The 20,500-nt window shown below is 41.7% G+C and overlaps 1 protein-coding gene across 3 annotated transcripts in view; it reads right to left on the bottom strand.

Annotated features, from left to right (window-relative positions):
* Positions 1-20,008, bottom strand: part of clstn3 (calsyntenin 3) — a 29,149-nt gene extending 9,141 nt beyond the window's left edge. The window contains exons 1-14 of one of the 3 annotated variants that reach the window (XM_044360081.1): positions 19,664-20,008; positions 18,668-18,734; positions 15,018-15,140; positions 13,034-13,244; positions 11,983-12,191; positions 10,691-10,840; positions 10,158-10,343; positions 9,776-10,063; positions 9,180-9,292; positions 8,451-8,610; positions 7,650-7,709; positions 7,315-7,463; positions 4,388-4,536; positions 8-234 (exon numbers count right to left, since the gene is read on the bottom strand). In XM_044360081.1, coding sequence (XP_044216016.1) covers positions 8-234; positions 4,388-4,536; positions 7,315-7,463; positions 7,650-7,709; positions 8,451-8,610; positions 9,180-9,292; positions 9,776-10,063; positions 10,158-10,343; positions 10,691-10,840; positions 11,983-12,191; positions 13,034-13,244; positions 15,018-15,140; positions 18,668-18,734 — 2,092 coding nt within the window. In that variant the 5' untranslated portion in view covers positions 19,664-20,008. The remainder of the gene's footprint in view (positions 1-7; positions 235-4,387; positions 4,537-7,314; positions 7,464-7,649; positions 7,710-8,450; positions 8,611-9,179; positions 9,293-9,775; positions 10,064-10,157; positions 10,344-10,690; positions 10,841-11,982; positions 12,192-13,033; positions 13,245-15,017; positions 15,141-18,667; positions 18,735-19,663) is intronic. The other 2 variants (XM_044360082.1, XM_044360083.1) reach the window with 2 other exon arrangements.
* Positions 20,009-20,500: the final 492 nt, after the last annotated feature.

The raw sequence follows: 20,500 nt of genomic DNA, 5'->3' as shown, positions 1-20,500 counted from the left end.
GACTCACCTCCACCCTCCATCCCCTGCGCAGCTGTGTTGACTGCATGAGACAGTGAACAGACGATCCGGAGCTCCGGGAATAGGGGGACGCCACGAGGGCCTTCAAACTCAGGGGCAGGACGAGCCAGATGGGGGCCGACTCCAGACAGAGAGATCTGAGGGGCGTCAGGCTGGAGGACCACCAGGTAGCCTTCCAGCTGCTTGAGGGACAGGCAGCTCTCCTCGTTGAAACATCTGGCAGGGTGGAAGGAAGAGTGTGTCAGAGCAAGAAAGAAAGATAAAAAGAGATAGAAAGAATTTCATTGGTTAGTAATTCAGCTCTTTGCGGTGTATGCCCAAGAAACTTGTTTGGATGGCAACGTCAGTTTGTCTGTTCACCATATTGGTCTAGACTGAATATCTCTGCAACTACTAGATGACGTACAGTTGAATTTTATACAGACATTCATGATGTCCAGAGGATGAAGCCTGCTGAGTTTGGTGATCCTCTGACTTTTACTATAGCGCTACCATGAGCTTCACATTTGTGGTATTGAGTGAAATTTCTCAAAAACGAATAGATGAACTGACATGAAATTTTAGTACAAACATTCATGTCCCCCTCAAGATGAATCCTAACAACTTTGTTGATACGTTAAAGACCCTCTACGGACATGTATTAAGACATATAAAAATACTCTCCTCTGGAACAATATTGTGTGTCTGATATGGGTTTTCCACAAAAAATTATATATAATTATAATAGTAATTAATACAGTAATTATAATAGTATAATTACTGCATTAAAATTATTTAAAATGGCATCTACTCCTTCCCTCCTTCTTAAAAATTCAAGAATCAATGCATATGCAAATATATTTCATTTCAAAAGTTTAACTGCTGGACACAAGATGTGCACTGGAGGCTTCAAGTTTTACACAAGTCACACTTGTGTCATAGACTGTATAAAAATATGGACGTAGTTACCATGACGTCACCCGTTGGTTTCTGAAGAGCAGTTTTGAAGCTCAAAGTGAGCCGCTCCGGCCGTCACCATCTTGGCAGTAGTGACTCTGCCTAACTCCCAGCCAATCAAAAATCGGTAAAGGGGCGGGCCGAATGACTGAAACAAGCCACCTAGCGGCTGGTGGACCTGTCACTCAAAGCAGCCATGTCTTTCATTATGCATAACTTTACTGTTCTCTCCTTCTCCTCCTTTAAACGGGTGAGTTATAAAAAAATTCACCCCCCGTACAGTTATAATGAAAGGGGAAATTAGCTATAGAGACCAAAACCATTTTTTGTACCAGGCTGTAAACATGTTTATTTCTGCTGTAAAGTTGGGCATTTTAACATGGGGGTCTATGGAGATTGACTCGCCTTTGGAGCCAGCCTCAAGTGGCCATTCAAGTAACTGCAGTTTTTGGCACTTTCGCATTGGTTTCATTTTTCAGCCCTGGAGATTTCCACTTGACTTGTGTAAGCTGTGTATACTGGATCAGGACCTGGCTCCAAACTAGTTGTGATGTCACAAATCATGCTCGCCCCTTAAAATCTGATTTTCAATGAGCACAGAGAAACTTTCTACTTTCATCAGATGAATGTGAAAAAACCCTCTGCACATACATCATCCTGCACAGCGAAGCTCAAAAATACAACTGAAGGAACAAGAAGTAAAACACATTTTTGAATTGAGGGGGATTTTAACTGTTCATGTAGCATCATCATCAGGTCAATATTTTAATTTGTTCAACACTTTGGTTTATGCAAAACTAATTCCCAATTCCCATCAGCATCAACTGTATTTTTTATTAGTGCTAATTAGCAAATGTTAACATGCTAACACCTTAAACTAAGATAGTGAACATGGTGAACATTACATCTGCTAAATATCAACATGTTAGCACTGTCAATGTGAACGTGTTAGCATGCTGTTAGCAAGCACCGCTGTATCCAAATACAGCCTCAGAGAGCCGCTAGCGTGTCTCCAAGTTCAACCAAAACAAACTGAGTGATGTTAGTAAAGTTGGCAAAAAGGTCTAAATGCAGTGTTTTCTCAATATAGCTCCCTAATTCTACCGTGACTGTGGTTAACATTATTCCGTTGTGACACCGAAAATAGCAAATGTCAGACCACACAAGCTCCACTGCTACAAATTAAATTTTCCTGCCAGAAAGAGAGAGCAAATCAGATTGATGACAGGCTTCTTACATATTTATTCATCTGCAGTATAATTCAGCATCGTATTTGAAAGGGGATTAAGCAGAGTGCATGCTAGTGTGTGTGTTACATTTCCGCTATCAGAGTGAGCAGCTGCTTCTATCGGTCTCTCCAGAAGGGCCTGCTGTTCAGCCATCTGGGTAACTCCTGGCCTCAAATCAGTCTAATCTTCACACACGCAATAAAACACACTGGAGAAAAAAAAAACTGCGGTGCACTTGAACTGAAACCAAGAAAAAAAAAATCTGCAGATGACCTTGAATCACTGGGATCTTCAAAAGATCAGTGGAAAAAAACCTCCAGCACCAACTCGTTAGCAGGAAATCATTCTAATCTTATAAACATACAACAAAAACAAAACAACCCCTAAAGACATTAATTACAATATCTGCACAGGCTGAGTTTGACGAGTCCTGCTTTATCTGCAGGCACATAGTTTCAGCGTAGTATAAATATAAATACACAATATACCCTATATGCACTGGACTGTACTTCCCAAGGTGAATTAATATTTCATCAACTAAAAGTGACTGCTAAAGCCAGAGAGCCAGTTGCAGTTGTTAAGCATGGCTGAGCACTGAGCCGAACAGAGTTTGTGTGCTTTTTATTTCACAGCCAGGTGATTCAGAGTGAAGCACACTGAAACAATGTGGGATAGTTTTACAGGGATTGTTCAGGAGGAGCTGTGCAGTGTCGTGTTGGATGCATCTGCCATAACAGCAAAAATGAGTTATAATGATACAATTTGCTGGAAATTTGAATTGTTTTTCACAGTTAGAAACATGCTAAATTGTAAAGAAAACATGTTAACAACATATATAGGTTGATAGATATCACTGGCACTACACTTATCGGTCTAGGCTAAAAAAGAACAACCAGTGAAGCAACATCAGTTAATGTAAAACCAGGCAGAATGACTTTGGGACCTGCAGTTTATCCTGGTAAAGCAAAAGGTACTTGGTGGCTGAATGAACAAAGAGATAAGATATTCCTCGTTATCTCTTGCTTTGACATATTTTCTATATAATCATCTCTTTCATGCCACGGCAGTCCTTATCACAGTAGAGGCAAGGTCCATGTTTGATGAGTTCGATGTCAAAGGAGAAAGAAGCAGCACAGTCCAGAGTGGGACACTCGATCTGACAGCTGCAGACTGCTGGAGGAAAATTCGACTCTCAGATACTCGCTAAAATGTTAGCAAACGCCTGATGTATCATTTGTGAAGTACAAAGCATTCCAGTGTCATAATTTGCATAATGGTGAAGCCACTTTCCCTCAGCCTGCCTCATCTCCTACTGCCTCAGTCAGTTTTCTGCATTTCACAGAATCACTCTAGAAAAACATTTAGAGATGTGTTGTTTTCAATTGAAGGGCATATGAATAACTTAACTAGTAAAGTTCTCTGTGAATATTGAGGCATGCCTATGATTGCAGTTTTGCATTTGCATTCCTCTCTGGCCCAACCAGACTACTATTGGTGGTGAAATCAGAATTTTTGCCTGTTGTATAATTGAATTCTAATGTGCAAGGTTGTTGAAGTCTATACACAAAGGCGAAGAGCCATTTCCATTTGTTTCTATGTGTGTGTGTGTGTCTGTCATAGGATACTTTTGGGGACAAATTTTAGATTTAAGGCCAGTTAATTGGGGCCAGCTTGTCCAACTTGGGACAAAAACTGTGTCACCAATAGGGAAAAAGCTGATTTTTGGGTCAGTGGTTAAGGTTAGGGTTAGGTTAAGGTTAGGGTAAAGGTTGGTTTTAGGCAAGTAGTGGTTATGGTTAGGGTTAGGGTAAGTCTCCAGAAAATGAATCTAAAGCCCCTATTATACAGCCTGTTCAAGTAGAGGGGCAGAGTTGCTCCGCCAATAAGCTGGCTACTGAGGTAGTCACAGAGATGTATCGACATTTGTTAAAAGGGACAGCCAGCACGGGGGGACAGGGAGCTGATGCTGATGTGTTACACGTCACGCCTCTGAATCCACAATGCTGGCATGCTATGTAAAAGCACACACAGGGGCGGCATTAGGCCGATTTTGTTTGGTTCAGTGTGAAAAAGCAAAGGCGGCTAAATGACAGATCTTCTTTACGACTATAATGCGGGATCTCTGTATAAAAGAGCCTCAAGTCTATGTAATGTCCCCAAAGGTGACTTAGGACAACATGTGTGTGTGTGTGTGTGTTTTGTACCTGAGTGAGGTGGTAAGTTTGAGGGGCCGAACTCCAGGGGTGGCGAAGCGTAGAGAGTTTCTGTAGGTGACCTGCTGCACTGCACGGTTAAAACTTTCAATGTCGTCTCCCTCCAGCACCAACACTGACTGGCTGGGATTCACATGAACCTGCAGGGTCAAAGGACAAGTTTGAACATCTAAATTCAGATTCATTTATGTACATGAAGAAGTCAACAAGTTACAAAGAATCAGAACATTGGATATTTTACAGTTCGTATGAAAACTAACCTGCATAAACTCAGAGCAAGGGTTAATTAAAAAAATACAGTTTAACTTTGTCTTAAAGGGATACCACTGAAAATAATTAAGAGTCTCTATTGACTTTTTGACTATAACACATAGATACATAGATTTTTAAAAAAAAGCCTAATTGCTCCAAATTCATAAAGATCTGGTCATCTAAACTACCACTAGACAACGTTAGAAACTCATTTGTCAACAACAGTTAATTTGCAGATTACACATACTGAAAGCAAGAATACATACACATAAACAGGAAGGCAAAGTAAATGGTAACATGCCCTCTGTTAGGTACTTATGCACAATATTTGTGAAAAAGTGTGATTTTAAATGTGTGGATAGGAAACAAATTCTCAGTCATTCATTGTTAATGTTAAAGAATGAGCTTTAGATGGATTACATTACATTTTGAGACCATAAGTATTAAGAGATGGAAGGGATTTAAATATACTATATTTCAGAAAACAGTTGTTGTTTTGTATCTGTATCCATAAAGAGTAAACGTTGTATTTTGTTAGAAATATTCTAAAAAGATAATGCTAATGTTGTTTTTCTTATACTTATACTAAGTCACATGACTGATCGATGGATTGCTCAGACACCAGACACCACCTTGATGAAGGCAAGATGATATTTGGTGAATACAGCATAGTGTACTGGACAAAAGCTGTGTGGCGTGTTTTAGAATAGAATAGAATAGAATAGAATAGAATAGAATGACTTTATTGTCATTGCACATTGTCCTGATGAAATTTGTTTTGCAGCTCCTAAACCGGTTCATGTAATATTCCACTCATGCACACACACACACACACACACACACACATATATCTATATATATCTATATATATATATATGTATATATACATATACATATGTGCACCTGTCTTTATAGATAAATAATAATAATAAAAAGATAAATGTGCTATCTACTATTGTACATTGTACCAAAAGCTACTGCACCCTATAAAAATATTATTGCACGTAATATACAGATAATAACAGACGTTATTGCACATTTATTCATTGTATTATTCCAGTTGTTAGTGCTGTGGTGTTATGATGATGTTGGGGTGGTGGTGGTAGGGGGACAGTGTTTTGTGGAGCTCAGTTCAGTGATGGCTTTGCAGTAAAAAAGCTGTTTTTGAGCCTGGAAGTGCGGCTCTTTAAGGCCCTGTAGCGCCTTCCAGATGGTGGCAGAGAGAAGAGGTGATGATAGGGGTGAGTTGCATCCTCCAGAACGCCGCTGACTCTGTGGAGGCAGCGTGATCTGAAGGTGTCTTCCATTGTGGGCAGAGGGAGTCCAATTATTTTCTGGGCTGTGTTTATGGGCTCTCATCTGCCGCTGAACAGTTGGCATATCATACAGTAATACAGTGTGTCAGAACACTCTGTAGAGCAGTGGTAGAAGGACACAAGCAGCTTCATGGACAGGTTGGTTTTCCTAAGTGTCCTTAGAAAGTAGAGCCGCTGTTGAGCCTTTTTGACCAGAGCAGTGGACTTGATTGTCCATGTGAGGTCCTCTGTGATGTGGGTTTCTAGAAACTTGAAGCTGGAAAGTCTAAAGTCTATGATGAGTTCTTTGGTTTTTTTGATGTTCAGTGATAGATTGTTTTCTGTACACCATCCTGCTAGTTTGCAGACTTCGTCTCTGTAGGCTGTCTCCGTCCCAGTTTGAGATCAGTCCCACCACTGTTGTGTCATCTGCAAATTTAATGATTGTGTTTGAGGGGGTGTGTGGGGATGCAGTCATATGTATAAAGGGAATAGAGGAGCATGCAGCCTTGTGGTACGCCAGTGCTGAGGGTCAGGCTTAGGGAGAGGCGGGGACCGAGTCTGACTGTCTGCCCGTCTGTGGGCGGTTGAATAGGAAGTCCTTGATCCACATGCACATGGAGTCACTGAGACCCAGGTCAAGCAGTTTGGCGACCAACCTGCTGAGGACAAAAGTGTTGAACGTGGAGCTGTATTCTATAAAAAGCAGCCTCACATATGTTGCCTTCTGTTCAAGGTGGGTTAGTGCTGTGTGGAAAGCCGTGGTGATGGCATCCTCTGTGGATCTGTTTAGGCGTACTGGTGCTGGTCCAGGGTGGGGGGGAGGGGTGGATTTGATGTGCTTTATCTTTCAAAGCACTTTGCTATAATGGGTGTGAGTGTCACTGGTCTATAGTCATTCAGGCAGCTGGTGTTGGTCTGTTTGGGCAGTGGTATGAATATGGCTGATTTCAGACAGGCAGGTGCAGCAGCCTGGGACAGGAACAGTTCGAAGATGTTAATAAACACCTCCACAAGCTGATGGGCGCAGTCTCTGAGCACGTAACATTCACAGGGCTCAGAATTAGCCTTACCTCCTGTGTCTGTATGGTAAGTTCGTGATTGCTGGTGGAGGTGTAGCTACATCGTCTAACCCTTTTGTCTCAAAGCGGGCAAAGAAGCAGCTAAGTGTCTCTTCCAGTGAGGCATTATTGACTGTAGGTGGGTCTTTCATTTTGAATGTTAAAGACTGTAAACTTCACAGATGAGAATGAGAGATCCTAATTGAATGTATATATCTAAGACACAAGTTAACTCCAGATGTAAACAGTCTCTTTGAGTATCAACCTCTCTTTTTGTAATGTGGTATAATACAGTTGTCTGAAGCGTTACCTTCATGCCAGAGCCTAGAGTCTCCAGGTCTCCAAAGTCCAGCCCCTCCCTGCAGGCGTACAGACACTCCACCACACTGTGAGGCTCCACGCTGCCGGGACGTACTGTCACGCCTGACAACAGGCCATGGTAACCACCCACATACTTCACTAAAGAGAAGAGACAGTCAAGCGTGAACACATACTGTATATTAACAACCAATACACCTTCTAATATGCATATATATATACATATATATATATATAATACACCAAGAATGACACAGCAAAACAGTTTCTGCACACCCTCATGCTGACACAGACAGGCAGACAACAGAGTGAAAACAAGGAGGTCACCTGAGTCTTTACCCTCTGGGATGGTGTTGTTCAGTATCTCCTTCTGCTTCTCTTCTGGCTCTGCAGGGAAAAACCAGTCGGGGGCAAAGGGAAATGTGAAAAAGAGAAAACAATAAGACAGAGTGAGAAAGATACTTACAAGTACTAATGTATGAAAAGAAAGTGTGAGAATTTGACAGGAAAAATGGGGAAAAAAAGAAAATAAATAAATAACACAAGCAGGCACAAGTGAGAAAACGCAAGCAAAAAAAACCCCATAGATATTCAAAAATGTACCACCTCCTCATTATCTAGCAGCAGCTGCTGCCACGCAGGCAACAGAGTGACTTCCACTGTGGATGAGACTGTAATACTGTGAGTGTGTGTGTGTGTGTGTGTGTGTGTGTGTGCGCATCTCCCTGTTAATTGGCAGTCAGAGTTTCCGATTTTTATTGGTGGTGCGGGTGTAACTGGCTGATAGCTGTCTGGCCCTCATGTTGTTCTGCTGCCCTGAATAATTGATAAGTCAGTTATATTATTAGCCCTCGAAGACAAAATGCATCAACCAAATTATAAGAGAGTGAAATGAGGGAGTGAATGACGCGAGGGAAAAAATATCTGGGTGTGATTTTTTTGACATTTCAGTGACAGAGGAATGCAAAACTGCACTATTGCTGCTCATAGCATTTATGCAAAAAAAAAATTCCTCGCTCTCCGCTTGCACACATGTCTGTCAAACTCCATCGTTAGGCTGGAATGAAATATATGTCAGTTGCGGATGCCTCTGTCAGCATCTAGCAGCATAAATTTATAGTGTCTTACCCCAGCAGGCACCGATGAACATCCTCTGGCGGGGGGCAGGGTTGGGGATGGCTCCATTGTCATGGATGAGGGCGGGGTCGAAGGTCACACCATCGACATACAAGGTCACTGAGGGGAACTGGACACTGAGTGAAAGATGATGCCACTCGCTGTCGCACACCTGTTGGACAGAGATAAGATGGCGTCAACTCGAGCCGGAACAAAGAAAACAGTTGACTTGTCTCGCATGGGTAACGTTTGTTGGTTTGTGAATATTTGACCTGTTTAAATTCCTGTGTGTTTTGGCTTTTGCTCAATTGATAGTGTACAAACAGAAGGAACACAAAGAGGGAAGAAGGGAATTATAAAGACAAAGGGACAGGAAAGAAAGACGGGGTTAATAAGATATCGTGGTTCAGACGGAGGGATTTCACAAATCTTCTCTGTATAAGCTTTAATCCATGCAACTTCAATCTGTCTGGGCCCAGTGGCTTCAGTCAAAACATGCCCCCTTTCACACCTACAACCCCCACACACACACTAACATGCACAGAGGTATGCGAGTTTACCACATGATCAGTATTCTACAGCATTTCGCCTCCTATTCACGTATTCTGGTGCGTGCGTCAACATTAACCTTACACACATCTCACGCATTCCCTCCATTTCAGTTTCTGCTTAAGGTACAAATAGAGAAGAACAGCGCAAGTGAAAAGATCAAAGCCTGGCTGTTTGCCGCTCCCCCAGTACCTGCTCCAGTTTCCACAAGAACTTGACGGGCCGTGCGGCTGAGACGTCGGGCCAGTAGAAGAGAGAGAGACGGCAGCCGTGGACGGAGAGAGAGTAGTGGGAGAAGGAGTCATCTGTAGAGCAGACACAGAGAAAATAATTGGCCTTGTCAAAATATATCAAGCCATTTCTTTACAGAATAACCACAGTAATAAAAATGTGCAATGAGGTTATTATTGATTGTTTAATCTTTCTTATTCTGTATGATTCAAGTATTTACTCTGATATATACTTGTGGGCTTTATTGCCGCTGTTTATCGAGGGAAGATGTGCTGAACATGCTCAAGTGGAGCAGCCAAGTGGACAGCAGTCCAAGTGCCTGTCTCAAGAGCACCTTCATAGTAGCTGTTGAAGCTATAAAGATTCTGCTTTTTTGCCAGCAGTGATTTTCCCTGCAGCTCTGAGAATCTGATGGTAGCTTCATGAGGGTTCCTAAGGTCTGACGTGTCTTCTCTTACTTAAAATAGTAACACAATGTTGTCTAGACACTTTCCTTCAAATGCTATAAAACCCATGATATCATAAATTAAATTCAACAATTGACCGTTATAACACACCGTTCTTAACAGTGCCGCACACGATAGTCTCCTCCTCCTTGTGATTTCCTCTGATCTGAGTGGTCGCAGGCTGGATGTTAGCACCCCCTCTTCGCATCCACAACTGGAGGGTGAAATGGTCACCAGATAATGCTGACACAACCGAGTCAGGCACCACAGCAACGTGGTTCGAGCCGTTAAAGGAGAAGACCAGAGAGGAATCAGAAGAGGGGAGAGTAGGCAGGGCGGAGGTCCAGTTGGCTGCAGGCGATGGGGGTGGGAGGAGGTCCACCTCGCCCCTCACAGCACCTGATGAAGGCAGGAGAGAGAGACAGAAGATATCAATATAACTGATAATTCCCCCTTATTGGCTGCATGTTGTCAGGTATAAACCAGACCCCACCACACAGTCGTCGCACTGATCTGTCAGAATAGCTGTCTCTGTCGCAGCCCTTCCCGATGTGGCCGGTCTGGAGCTCTACGGTGGCCTGGATGTTCCACACAGTCTCTTCACAGGTCTCCAAATGCAAGCTGGGGAACAGGGGGATGCTACCTGACCCAGGTGTGTACTCCACACGCTTGGTCCATCCTGAAAAAAAAAAAAAAAAGCAGTTTGTCAAAATAAGCTAATGTTGGAGGAGAAAGAGAAAGTCTAGTAATAGTATGTATGATCCTATGAAAATATTATCACAGTTTAATTAATTACCTTCCCTTGATATTACTTAGCTTCAGCACCACCTCTTTAAAACTCAGATCTTGATATAAACATGCAAAGGTGACTCATCCAGGCACCAGCCCACACAAATTCCAACTCAGAGGGAGAATTTCATCCAAAAAAGCAACAGATAAAACTAAAAAAACATTTCCAAAATCTCACGACATTTATTCCAGGATGATAATTGTGACAGAAACAGAGCAATCTGTGGCATTGATTACCGATCCAGCCGGGTTTGCAGGACGGCTTGACCGTGACAACAACCTGGGCGTCAGCTTGAGCACGGTTCTTTCCACAGTCAAAAGCGGTCACCCAGAAGGTGTGAACACGCTGACGCTTCGAATCCAACGGCTCAGTGTTCTTAATGTTTCCTAGGAGACAGAGAGCAGGGAAGGGAGAGGCAGACAGGAAAGAAAAGACGAGAAATAATGAAACAAAGAATAAAAGGGATACAGAAATAGAGGGGTTAGTCATCAACAACAAGATTGCGTAATTGAAAACACAGCACAAATGAACACTCATTGATAAACCTCTACCATCCCTGCTCATACACATTAATGGAGCCGTTATCCTGTACAGTTCACTATATTCAGGAATAGACAGTGAAAATGAAAAAAATGGGCAAGATAAATGACACAGAACTGAACGAAAATTGAAGGGTTTTCCTGTTTTCTGAGATAAAGACAACAGCAAATAGTGTGATGGGCTGACAGCGCTCAGCATGCCAGCTGACAAACAATAGGTAAAGAAATAAGATGCTGTGACAGTGGTGACCAGAGAAACAGAAGGATGAAAGAGCAACAGTGATAGCAACAAAAAAAGACAAAGTAAAGGAAAAAAAAAAGAAAATCGACAATAGACGAGCCCGCAGCATCTGTACACGGTCGGAACAAAAGGTCTCTGTGCTGCCGTACCAGTCTCACCCAAAAAAGAAAGGAGCTGCTCATCCTCTCAAAAACCCTCCAAGTCACGGACAAATTCTGCAGCGTCAGACTAAAACAGGGTCCTTCGGTGCTCCTCAGCTGCTGTGTCATATTACAAAATGTCCACAATTGATCCCCCCACCGAGCAGTCAATGGATACAATAAAAGAAGTTGGGGAATCTACACAAAAGGATGCTATTTAAAACCTCAACAGCTGCTGCGGTGTTTATGCAGACACAGAACAATAGTCCACCCACACAAAGTCTATTTTAACATCTTCTGGCATCTACCTGTGAGCAGAATTAAGTACCTGCAATTCTTTTCACTCTGCTGCTTTCCAGACATCAATATCTCAGCGGTGTCTAATGTGTGTTTTTCATGTATTGAGGACATCTGCAGTTTAGGAGTCAAATACTGAATTGAATATTGGATTGAGTGATTTTACTTGCAGCCAAGGACATTCAGAACAGACAGTGCAGACAGCAAATAAGAAAAATAATGTGGTGACTGGTCGCAGAGAATGACAAAAATTAATAGGTCCCTCTGAGTCCAACAGCCTTTGATTTACTGCAGAATAAAATATATCTTACCGTCGTTATCGATAGCGAAGGGCACATTGGGAGTGATGATGTCATAGAAGCAAATCTGGCTGTACTGCGGGGAGCAGTCGGCATCCAGGGCTTCCACGCGCACGATTCGGTCAAACAGACGTCCTTCTGGGACTGAAGCCTCGTAGCGACGCTCGACAAACACAGGGGAGAACTCGTTGACGTCGTTCACTCGTACGTGCACGGTGGCCCTGAGGGACGGAGTGGGCGGCAAAACACAAGGAGGGGAGGAAGAGATGGATTATTGTAACAGGAAGGGGTGATGGCTATATAGTCTTCTTAGTGCGCAGGAACCTCAGATAGTGACTCTAATTATTGGTAAAAACATAGAATATCCTTTAATTTTATACTAATTTCCTGGAAATACTCTGAGTAATTTGCACGTATTAAACAGTTAATTTTTAGGACATCTGACCAAAAGAGTGGTGCAAATTTGGAACAAATTATAAGAAAAATGGAAAAAAAAGTGTTAAGTTGGTTTAGTTAAGTACCCGCTCAATTTATTTGGGTTATAAGTAATTGTTATTTGCAAATTCTTAATAAATTAGACATGACAGTTCTTTAACAGACAGAAAATAATTAGTTTTCAGTGTGTAGTTTTGTGTGTGTCAAACAATATATATTAGTTTTTTTCAATAATTTCCTAAATGTAGCTGCTGTGTAACTGTTTATTCTTAGTTTGAAGTTATATAATTTGGTAGTACAGTATATGGGAAATGTGCTTATTATAGAGTTTTTCAGAAATAATCTAATATGCTAATATATTGTTAGACACACAAACTAAGTATTGTCTGTTTGATGAAGAATATAATGAGTGGGTTCTTACCAACAAGACCAACTTCACAATTGTTTTTGTTTTTCTTATAATTTGTACCGAATTGCGCCAACCTCTCTGTAAAATGTCCAAAGTAACCATTAAATACCTATGAATTACTCCCAGGAAATTAATATAAAATTAAAGGACCTCTAAAATAAAGTGTTACCAAAACATCTTCTGTTTCAACAAAGAGGAAGAGGAGGATGGAGGACTAACTTGTGGGATTTCTTGCTGTTGACTCCATCGGGCCCCTCTCCGCAGTCGTAGGCCTGGATGGTGAAGCTGTGCTCCCGCTGGCTCTCGCAGTCCAGTGGCTCCTTGGACCGAACCAGACCCTCACCAGTGGAGCGGTCCAGAACCACTGCTTCAAACTGGACCGAACCTGAACCTGAGGGGCCATTATGCACCCGGAAACCACAAATCTCACCTGAAGGAGGGAAAGAGGGAGGGAGACGGAGGGAGGGAGGAACATCACTAAAGTTACATTATGAATATTAGATTTAGTTAAATTGTGATTTTCAAGAAATAAAACTGTCTGGATCCTGTGTGGTAATATAATTTTTTTATCTACATGGTACTGTTTCAAAAATGTGATTATTTTTATCCTTCTCTGACTTGAAGAAAATCATTCATGCTTTAATTATTCCCAGAACTCTCTTTTACCTGCCTGACTGGTAAAGTTGCTCATGACTTACACAGAACGCTGCAAACAGACTCTTAATAACAAGAAATATGATGTTTTAACCCACAATTTGCCTTCTTTGCATTGGCTTCCAGTTGATTTTAGAATAGATTTCTTTAGGTTTTAGTCTCTACTTTTAAAGCACTCTGCTGTCTGGCTCCAGCACACATTTGTGAGTTTTTGTGCCCCTCCGTACCCGCCTTCAACCTCAGATCCTGCAACAAAACTCTGCTAACAATCAATAGACTTAAAACTAAAGGAGATGCCTGTTAAAATTTGTCTTGCTACCTCAGTGACTTCCTTTAAATCTCTACTAAAAGATATTTTTTTATAAACATGTATTTCTAAAGTAGGTAATCTGTGCTCTGTCACTTTTAACTTCTTTGTATTCTCCAAATCATTTCTGTTATTTTAATGTTTCCTTCCCAGTTTTTTTTTATGAAGCACTTTGTAAAAGTGCAAAAAATATGTTATGATTACTATTGTAGTAGCTACAACAACCAGTAACATATAACTAGAAATTAAACCCATAAATTGGCCCACAGTCCAGGACACGTCTACAATCTTTTAGTAGTCCTATTATATTAATTAGGACAAACAAATCTGAAATGAGCCAGTTTGAGAGGTGAAATATCAGACACTGATGCATTTATGAAATGTATGATGTATATACGAAAATATCTATCATAACATCTGTCATTGTTGAACTAATTGTGACAACTTATTGTAATATTCAGTAGATTTTAGGCCCCAGAATATCAGAGGAGACAGATATCTGCTATTTTAACATCATCATAAGAATAGAACAGAAATGAATGCAGTCGAGACTCAAAATGAAACCCTTAGAATAGTATCTGATCTACTCTGACAGACATACTGTAAGTTGAAAGTAGGAAGGTTCTGCTCAAACAGTTAATTTCCTCTCCCTTCTTGACACGAGCCCAATAAATTTCAGGGAGCCCCGGAGTAATTCTAGTTGATCTGTTATAATTTGACTGAACATGGTTATTTCCAGGACCCCGAGTGCAAACATGATTGCCTCACTTCAGCGAAACTGCAGAGCAGAGAAGCTGCTGACTGCTTGAGCAATGACGGGTTGAATTACACTATGATGGTCTAAAAATAGTGGACCCTGTGACTGAATACATTGCCTTTAATATTTAGACTCTCTATTGGGAAATATGGCCGGCAATGACAGCAGTCGGATAGCTGCAAACTCATCTCTCTCTGAAAAAAAAAAAATCAGCATCAAGTTTACTATTAAAGTCCAAGCAACTAAACAGACATAAATAAACCAAATGCTCTGATTGGTCACACAGCTGCAGCATCATTCCTGTCTGGAAAATCAAGGTTAGATGATTTTCAATTTGGCAAGGCAAGCAGATGATTTGACCTATTTTTCACAGTTGCCAGTTCTGAGGATGTTCGAGCAAATTCATGGAACAGTTCAAACATTTTAGAGCATTTTTGGCTTTTCATCTTACATTACTCCATGTTGTTCAGTGCTGTTGGTGTTACCTGCGTAGTGTAGTGGAGCATCCTTGTCCAGGGCGAAAAGCGGGGGATTGAGCAGTACGGTGTTGTCGTTCTCCATGACAATCCCCTGGTACTCTGTCTCGATCCATGGCTTGTGCTTATTGGCTGAACGGCACACAGAAGAGACCGAAGAGGCTTTGGGTTAAATGGAGCAATTAGAAGGAACCAACGTGCCTATTTTTAACACTCCATTATAGGCAAGGACATGATGAGAGTGTGCACGGGTGGAAAAATACACAATGTATGTGTGTGTGGCCACAAAGACACTATTTAATCACATTCAGACCCTCACAGATCCCCCCCCCCCCCTCTTTCTTCCTTTCTCCCCTCCTTCTCTCGTTCATGTCAAGCGCCACTCTGCGCACCTTCCTGGTTGGCAGCATAATTAAAACCAGTCAGATTTCACCTTATCACACACAGAGAGGTATATTGCTCATATCAATCAGCTAAACTGGCCTGCCACAGGAGCTGCACAATAATGTATTTAAAAAAAAACACAAAAAAAACAGCTGAGTCAAAATCAAATGCCTGAGGTTTACTGTGAATTTAACCTTTAATTGCGAATTAATTATTCATCCATGGGCTGAATGTTCTGTGCTGAATGATCAAAGGCCAAGTTAATGAGCCAGAAGGATGACGATTTTACACTCCAGCAAAGAGAGCCTCCCCTCTGTTGTCCTCAATCTTTTAACGCCGGAGATACCGAGTTTCAAATCAGACAGAAGCACAAGACTTGTGTTTAGCAGTTGCTTTGTTGTCTTCACACTGAATTTTCCAGAAAATCAAACTGGAACTAATTTTCTCCTCTGTGAGAGGAGACTCAGGAGAAGAAAATGCTGCTGGTTCTGAATCTGATCAAACTTCTCCGTCTTCAAAGACAGGGCTGCGTATCATTTGAAATTTTGTGATTGTAGCTTTGATACCATATCTGACTTTTTGGTAATGACACTTTTTTTTTTATACTTTAATGCGGAATATAAATATTTTTCTCTCAGCAGAGGAAACATTTACTCAAGTACTGTACTAAAGTAAAAACTTGAGGTACATGTACTCCATTGCCTCCATTTTAATGCGAATTCACACAACAACTTCCACTTTTTTAGAGCTGTAACTAAAATTTATTTTTATAATCTACTGCTGCAGTCAATTCATGCCGATTATTTTCTAATCTGTCTTTAATATATCAGAAAATACTGAAAAAATGTCCATTATAATCCTCAAATGTCTTGTTTTATCTGATCAACTAAAGATATCTATTTCACGATCATGTATGACACAGAAAAACTTCAAATCCTCACATTCAACAAGCTGCAACCAGCAAACTTTTAGTATTTCTGCTTAAAAAAAGGATTAAAATTATTATCTGATGATGAAAATAGCTGCTGATTTTCTGTCGATCAACCAATCGTTGCAGCTCTACACTTATTACTAAAGTATACCTGACAGCTACTAGTTAGTTAAATTTAGCATCACCTCGACTAGCGACAACATTAAAATGCTGCTTGATGCATCAATAATAATAATCCAATAATGTAATATACAACCGAGAAAGGGGCCATTCTGCTGCCTAATGAGAACTTAAAGCTAATTTTGCTGATAGTACTTCTACGTAAGTCAAATTTTGAATGCAGGACTTTTACTTGTAATGGAGTATTTTTTTTACATTGAGGTGTTTAATTGTAATTTTCAAGCAGAAATATCAAACACTCCCTAGTTGCAGCATCACATATGTGAAGATTAGCTGCTTTTTTTTGGTCTCATGAGATAATAAACTACTACTACTTTAAGTTTTAGACTGTTGACTGAACAAAAAGCAATTTTAATTTCTAACATTTTGAAGACAAGGTATAAATTTATAATCAGATCATTAATCTATAATAAAAAGAATCCTTACTTGCAGCCTTAACTACTTTTACTTATAAGGTCTTAAAACTTCTTAAACTTTTAAAGAACTTTTTTTTTTTTCAGTAACAAAGAAGCTAAAATTCTCAATTGGTGTCAAAAGTGACCAAATCTTCAAACAAAATCATCAGCACAAGAACTTTGCAGGAATAAAACAGCCTAAAATTGGCAAAATAATGATTTAAATGAGGAAGTGTCAGATCAGACTACATTTTCCATGTCAGAGAGTTTTTGATACTCTGTTTGGTGAGTTCCAAAAAAGTATTTTGGTTCAATATGCAGCCCTGATCAAAGATATTGATCCTCTCTTCTCAAGGTCCTGGCTGACAACGTCTCCTCCTCCTCCATCTCCACAGTCCTCTGCCATGTCTCTTTTTTGGTCATTTATCTGCTGCCCTCTGTCCACTCAGCTGATCTCCTCCCTCCCTCTCTCTTTCCCTCCCCTCCTCCTCTGCTATATAACATTAATCTGATCATCAGGCCTGTGGATTACATCCGGGATTACAGATTGAGAGGCATCCCGTTCCAGCTCTCTCCGTCTCCCCTGGCACTCCTCCTCTCTCTGTCACTCTGTGTCGCCACAACACTCATCCACCCCTCCTCATCTGTCTGTCTGCCTCCCTCTGTCACGCACACAAACGCTCTGATATCTCACACTTTTCCTTTTCCCTCGTGTCACCTGATCTCACGTACCACCTCTCCACCCTCACCCCCCCACCACCACCTCCACCTCCTCCTCCTCTTCCTCCTACTCCTCCTCCTCGTCTTCCCTCCTCCTTATCGGTCTGCATCTTTTTGGCCACGTCCTCTCCTGTCACTGCTCCTTCCCCTCTGTCTCCCCTACCGTCTCCCCCGGTCTCTCTCTCTCTCTCTCTCTCTCTCTCTCTCTCTCTCTCTCTCTCTCCCCCCTCTTTGCTGTGTTTCTCTGACACTCCATCTCTCCTTCAATCTCCTCGTCTTCCCTGCATCACTCTCCTCTCCCTCCTTCTCTGACATTCTCCCCCCTCCACGCTGTCTGTTCCATTCCCCCAGCATGATAATCACTGGAACAATGATGTTGAATCAGAGTTATCAAGGATGATAAATCTGCTGTAGAGGAAGAAGCAGGTTCATCATCCTCACAGAGTCACAGCAAAACAAGCACATGCACACTGGGTCACGAAAACACGAAATGTACGTCAAATTAGGGCTGGGCGATATAGACAAAATCAAATATCACTATAACACAATAACACAATATTTTTAACCAAATACCTTGATATCGATATTGCGACAGTATTGTAGGGACTGGTGCTTTCACAAAATACTTACACGATGAGATTTTTGATAAATAATCATTATTAATGTGAATATAATGACTAAGTGGGTAAAAGCAAATAATAAAACAGCTAGAACAGTCTGATAAGTTCAGAAAATTGCATCACTTTACTGTAATGCAGCCTTTAAAACCGGGATAACATTTATGACATATCACCATATCGAGTGTCATATCATGATATCGATATAATATCAATATATTGCCCAGCCCTACGTAAAATGCACTGTTTATGTAATGATGAAGCTATGTGATGCAGTAATTAATTATTACACATGTCAATAAAGTCATTAGGAGCATTTTGAGGTGGGGGGTGGGGGGGGACAGCCATGGCTCAGGTCTGCCTGCTCCCATGGCGATGTAAACCATTATCTCAACACTTCACAATTAACAGTCAAAAGGATGAGGAACTGACCTTTGTTGCCAGTGGCAACCGAAGTCAAGCAAAGGAAGAGGAAGGAGAGAAAATTCATTCTGTCCATCTGAGGGAGGAAAGGGAAGGAAAGGTAGAGGGGGCAACAGGGTGGGGTGAGGAGGAGGAATACAGTACATGCATCAACAACTGATCAGCACTGGAAGAGACAGGTACAGTAAGAAGACAGAGAGAGAGAGAGATCAGGCCTTTCAGATGCACAGAGGTTTTTATAGCTGCATTTGTGCAAAAAAAAAATAAATCATAAGCATCATGTATGTAACCTTTGATCTCAGGTGGTGTAAGCCCCCTCCCCACACATGATGAACTAAATTTGAAGATGCATATTAAATCCATAATTCGTGTTCCTCCATAATGCTGTATTCTGGCTTTCCTCAAAATCAGACTGACACGCTTGCAACTGGAGATCCTAGAATAGTCTATGAAGCATGCACATACCTGGTCGTGTGTATCTGTGTGTGTGTGTGTGTGTGTCACTAGAATATGTTTTGCATGTGGCTGTGTGGGTGTTTTAATTGTGGTTTGTTGGAGGGGGGTGAAAAAAAATGCAGCTGCTGTCTTGTGGCAGTAGCCACAACTGAAAAATGAGTCCTTGGGGGGGTTTTTCATCTCTCATTGACATAACAAGCCTCCACATTTTTTTTCTATTGCTGCAGTCCTTGATGGGCTACAGGACAACATATAGAAGATTAAATCAAAATGTAAAGGGAAAAGAAATACAGGCTATAACATGAGACTCCATCTGCTCACAGGTTGTTAAAGCTGTTACACACACACACGCATCCAGGATCAGAAACATGCTATGCGACAATAATCAGCAGATTTACATTACAGGCTGGTATTGACACACATTTACCAGCTTGGGCTCCATGACTTGCCTGTAAGCTATATTCCGACCTTTAGAGTCAGGAGAGGAGGAGGGAAAATGTCGCAGATATGAAGGTTAAGGAGCAGAAAACCGTGCCGATTTGACATTACCGTGGCGAGTGCGGTGATGCTCCTGGTTTTGGTACCCAGCCTCTACGCTCGCAGCATCCGCCTCTCACGCCCCTGCCGCTCGGCTCGGCAATCCCTCCCGCAAAAGCTGAAACCAAACCAAACCTCCAGGTATGAGAGGGGGATAGAGAGAGAGAGAGAGAGAGAGAGATAGATAGATAGATAGAGAGAGAGAGAGAGAGAGAGAGAGGAGGTGGGGGTGGAGGACACACGCCGCCGATGCTCTTTTTAAACAGCAGCTCAAGCAAATGACAGGGGTGTCTTTCGGGGCCTGATGTTAAGAGTCGGTGGTGAGATGCGAGGAAAGATGAGGAGAGCGATGCCCTTGTTTTCTCGGTTGTACGGAGCATAGGAGAGGAGAAAATCGGTGGGAATATTACGCTTGCGTCCCCTCCCTCTCGGCGTTTCTTAACCCGCCCACACTGCGTCCTTCTCCCTCTCTCCCTCTCTCCCTCTCTCTCTCTCTCTCTCCGGCCCCCACCAGCTCTGTACCAGACTGCTGCTCTGGCTGTTTTTTGCTATTGAACGCACATTGAGAGTGACTCAGACCCCAACACAGCAATTCATCTCGTCACGTTAGTTTTCAACCCTGGACCTACTTCACGACTGACAGACTTGTCGCCCCCCCCTTTTTTTCAACACCCTGTATTAATTAATTTCCTCATTTCTCACAGCTCAAGCTTCCCCAAAACCAGACTGCAAAATGACGTCATATCACCCTTTTTTTGCCCCAGTGCTCCTGTCAGACGTGTGAATGCAATGGGACACCCTCACAACACATAAATCACAAGAGTCCTTGTTTTTTTTCTTGAAATGCAG

This window comes from Thunnus albacares, chromosome 8 (genome assembly GCF_914725855.1).
Source record: "Thunnus albacares chromosome 8, fThuAlb1.1, whole genome shotgun sequence".
In the NCBI taxonomy this organism is placed as follows: domain Eukaryota; kingdom Metazoa; phylum Chordata; class Actinopteri; order Scombriformes; family Scombridae; genus Thunnus; species Thunnus albacares.
This window is presented reverse-complemented; position numbering and strand designations above follow the sequence as displayed.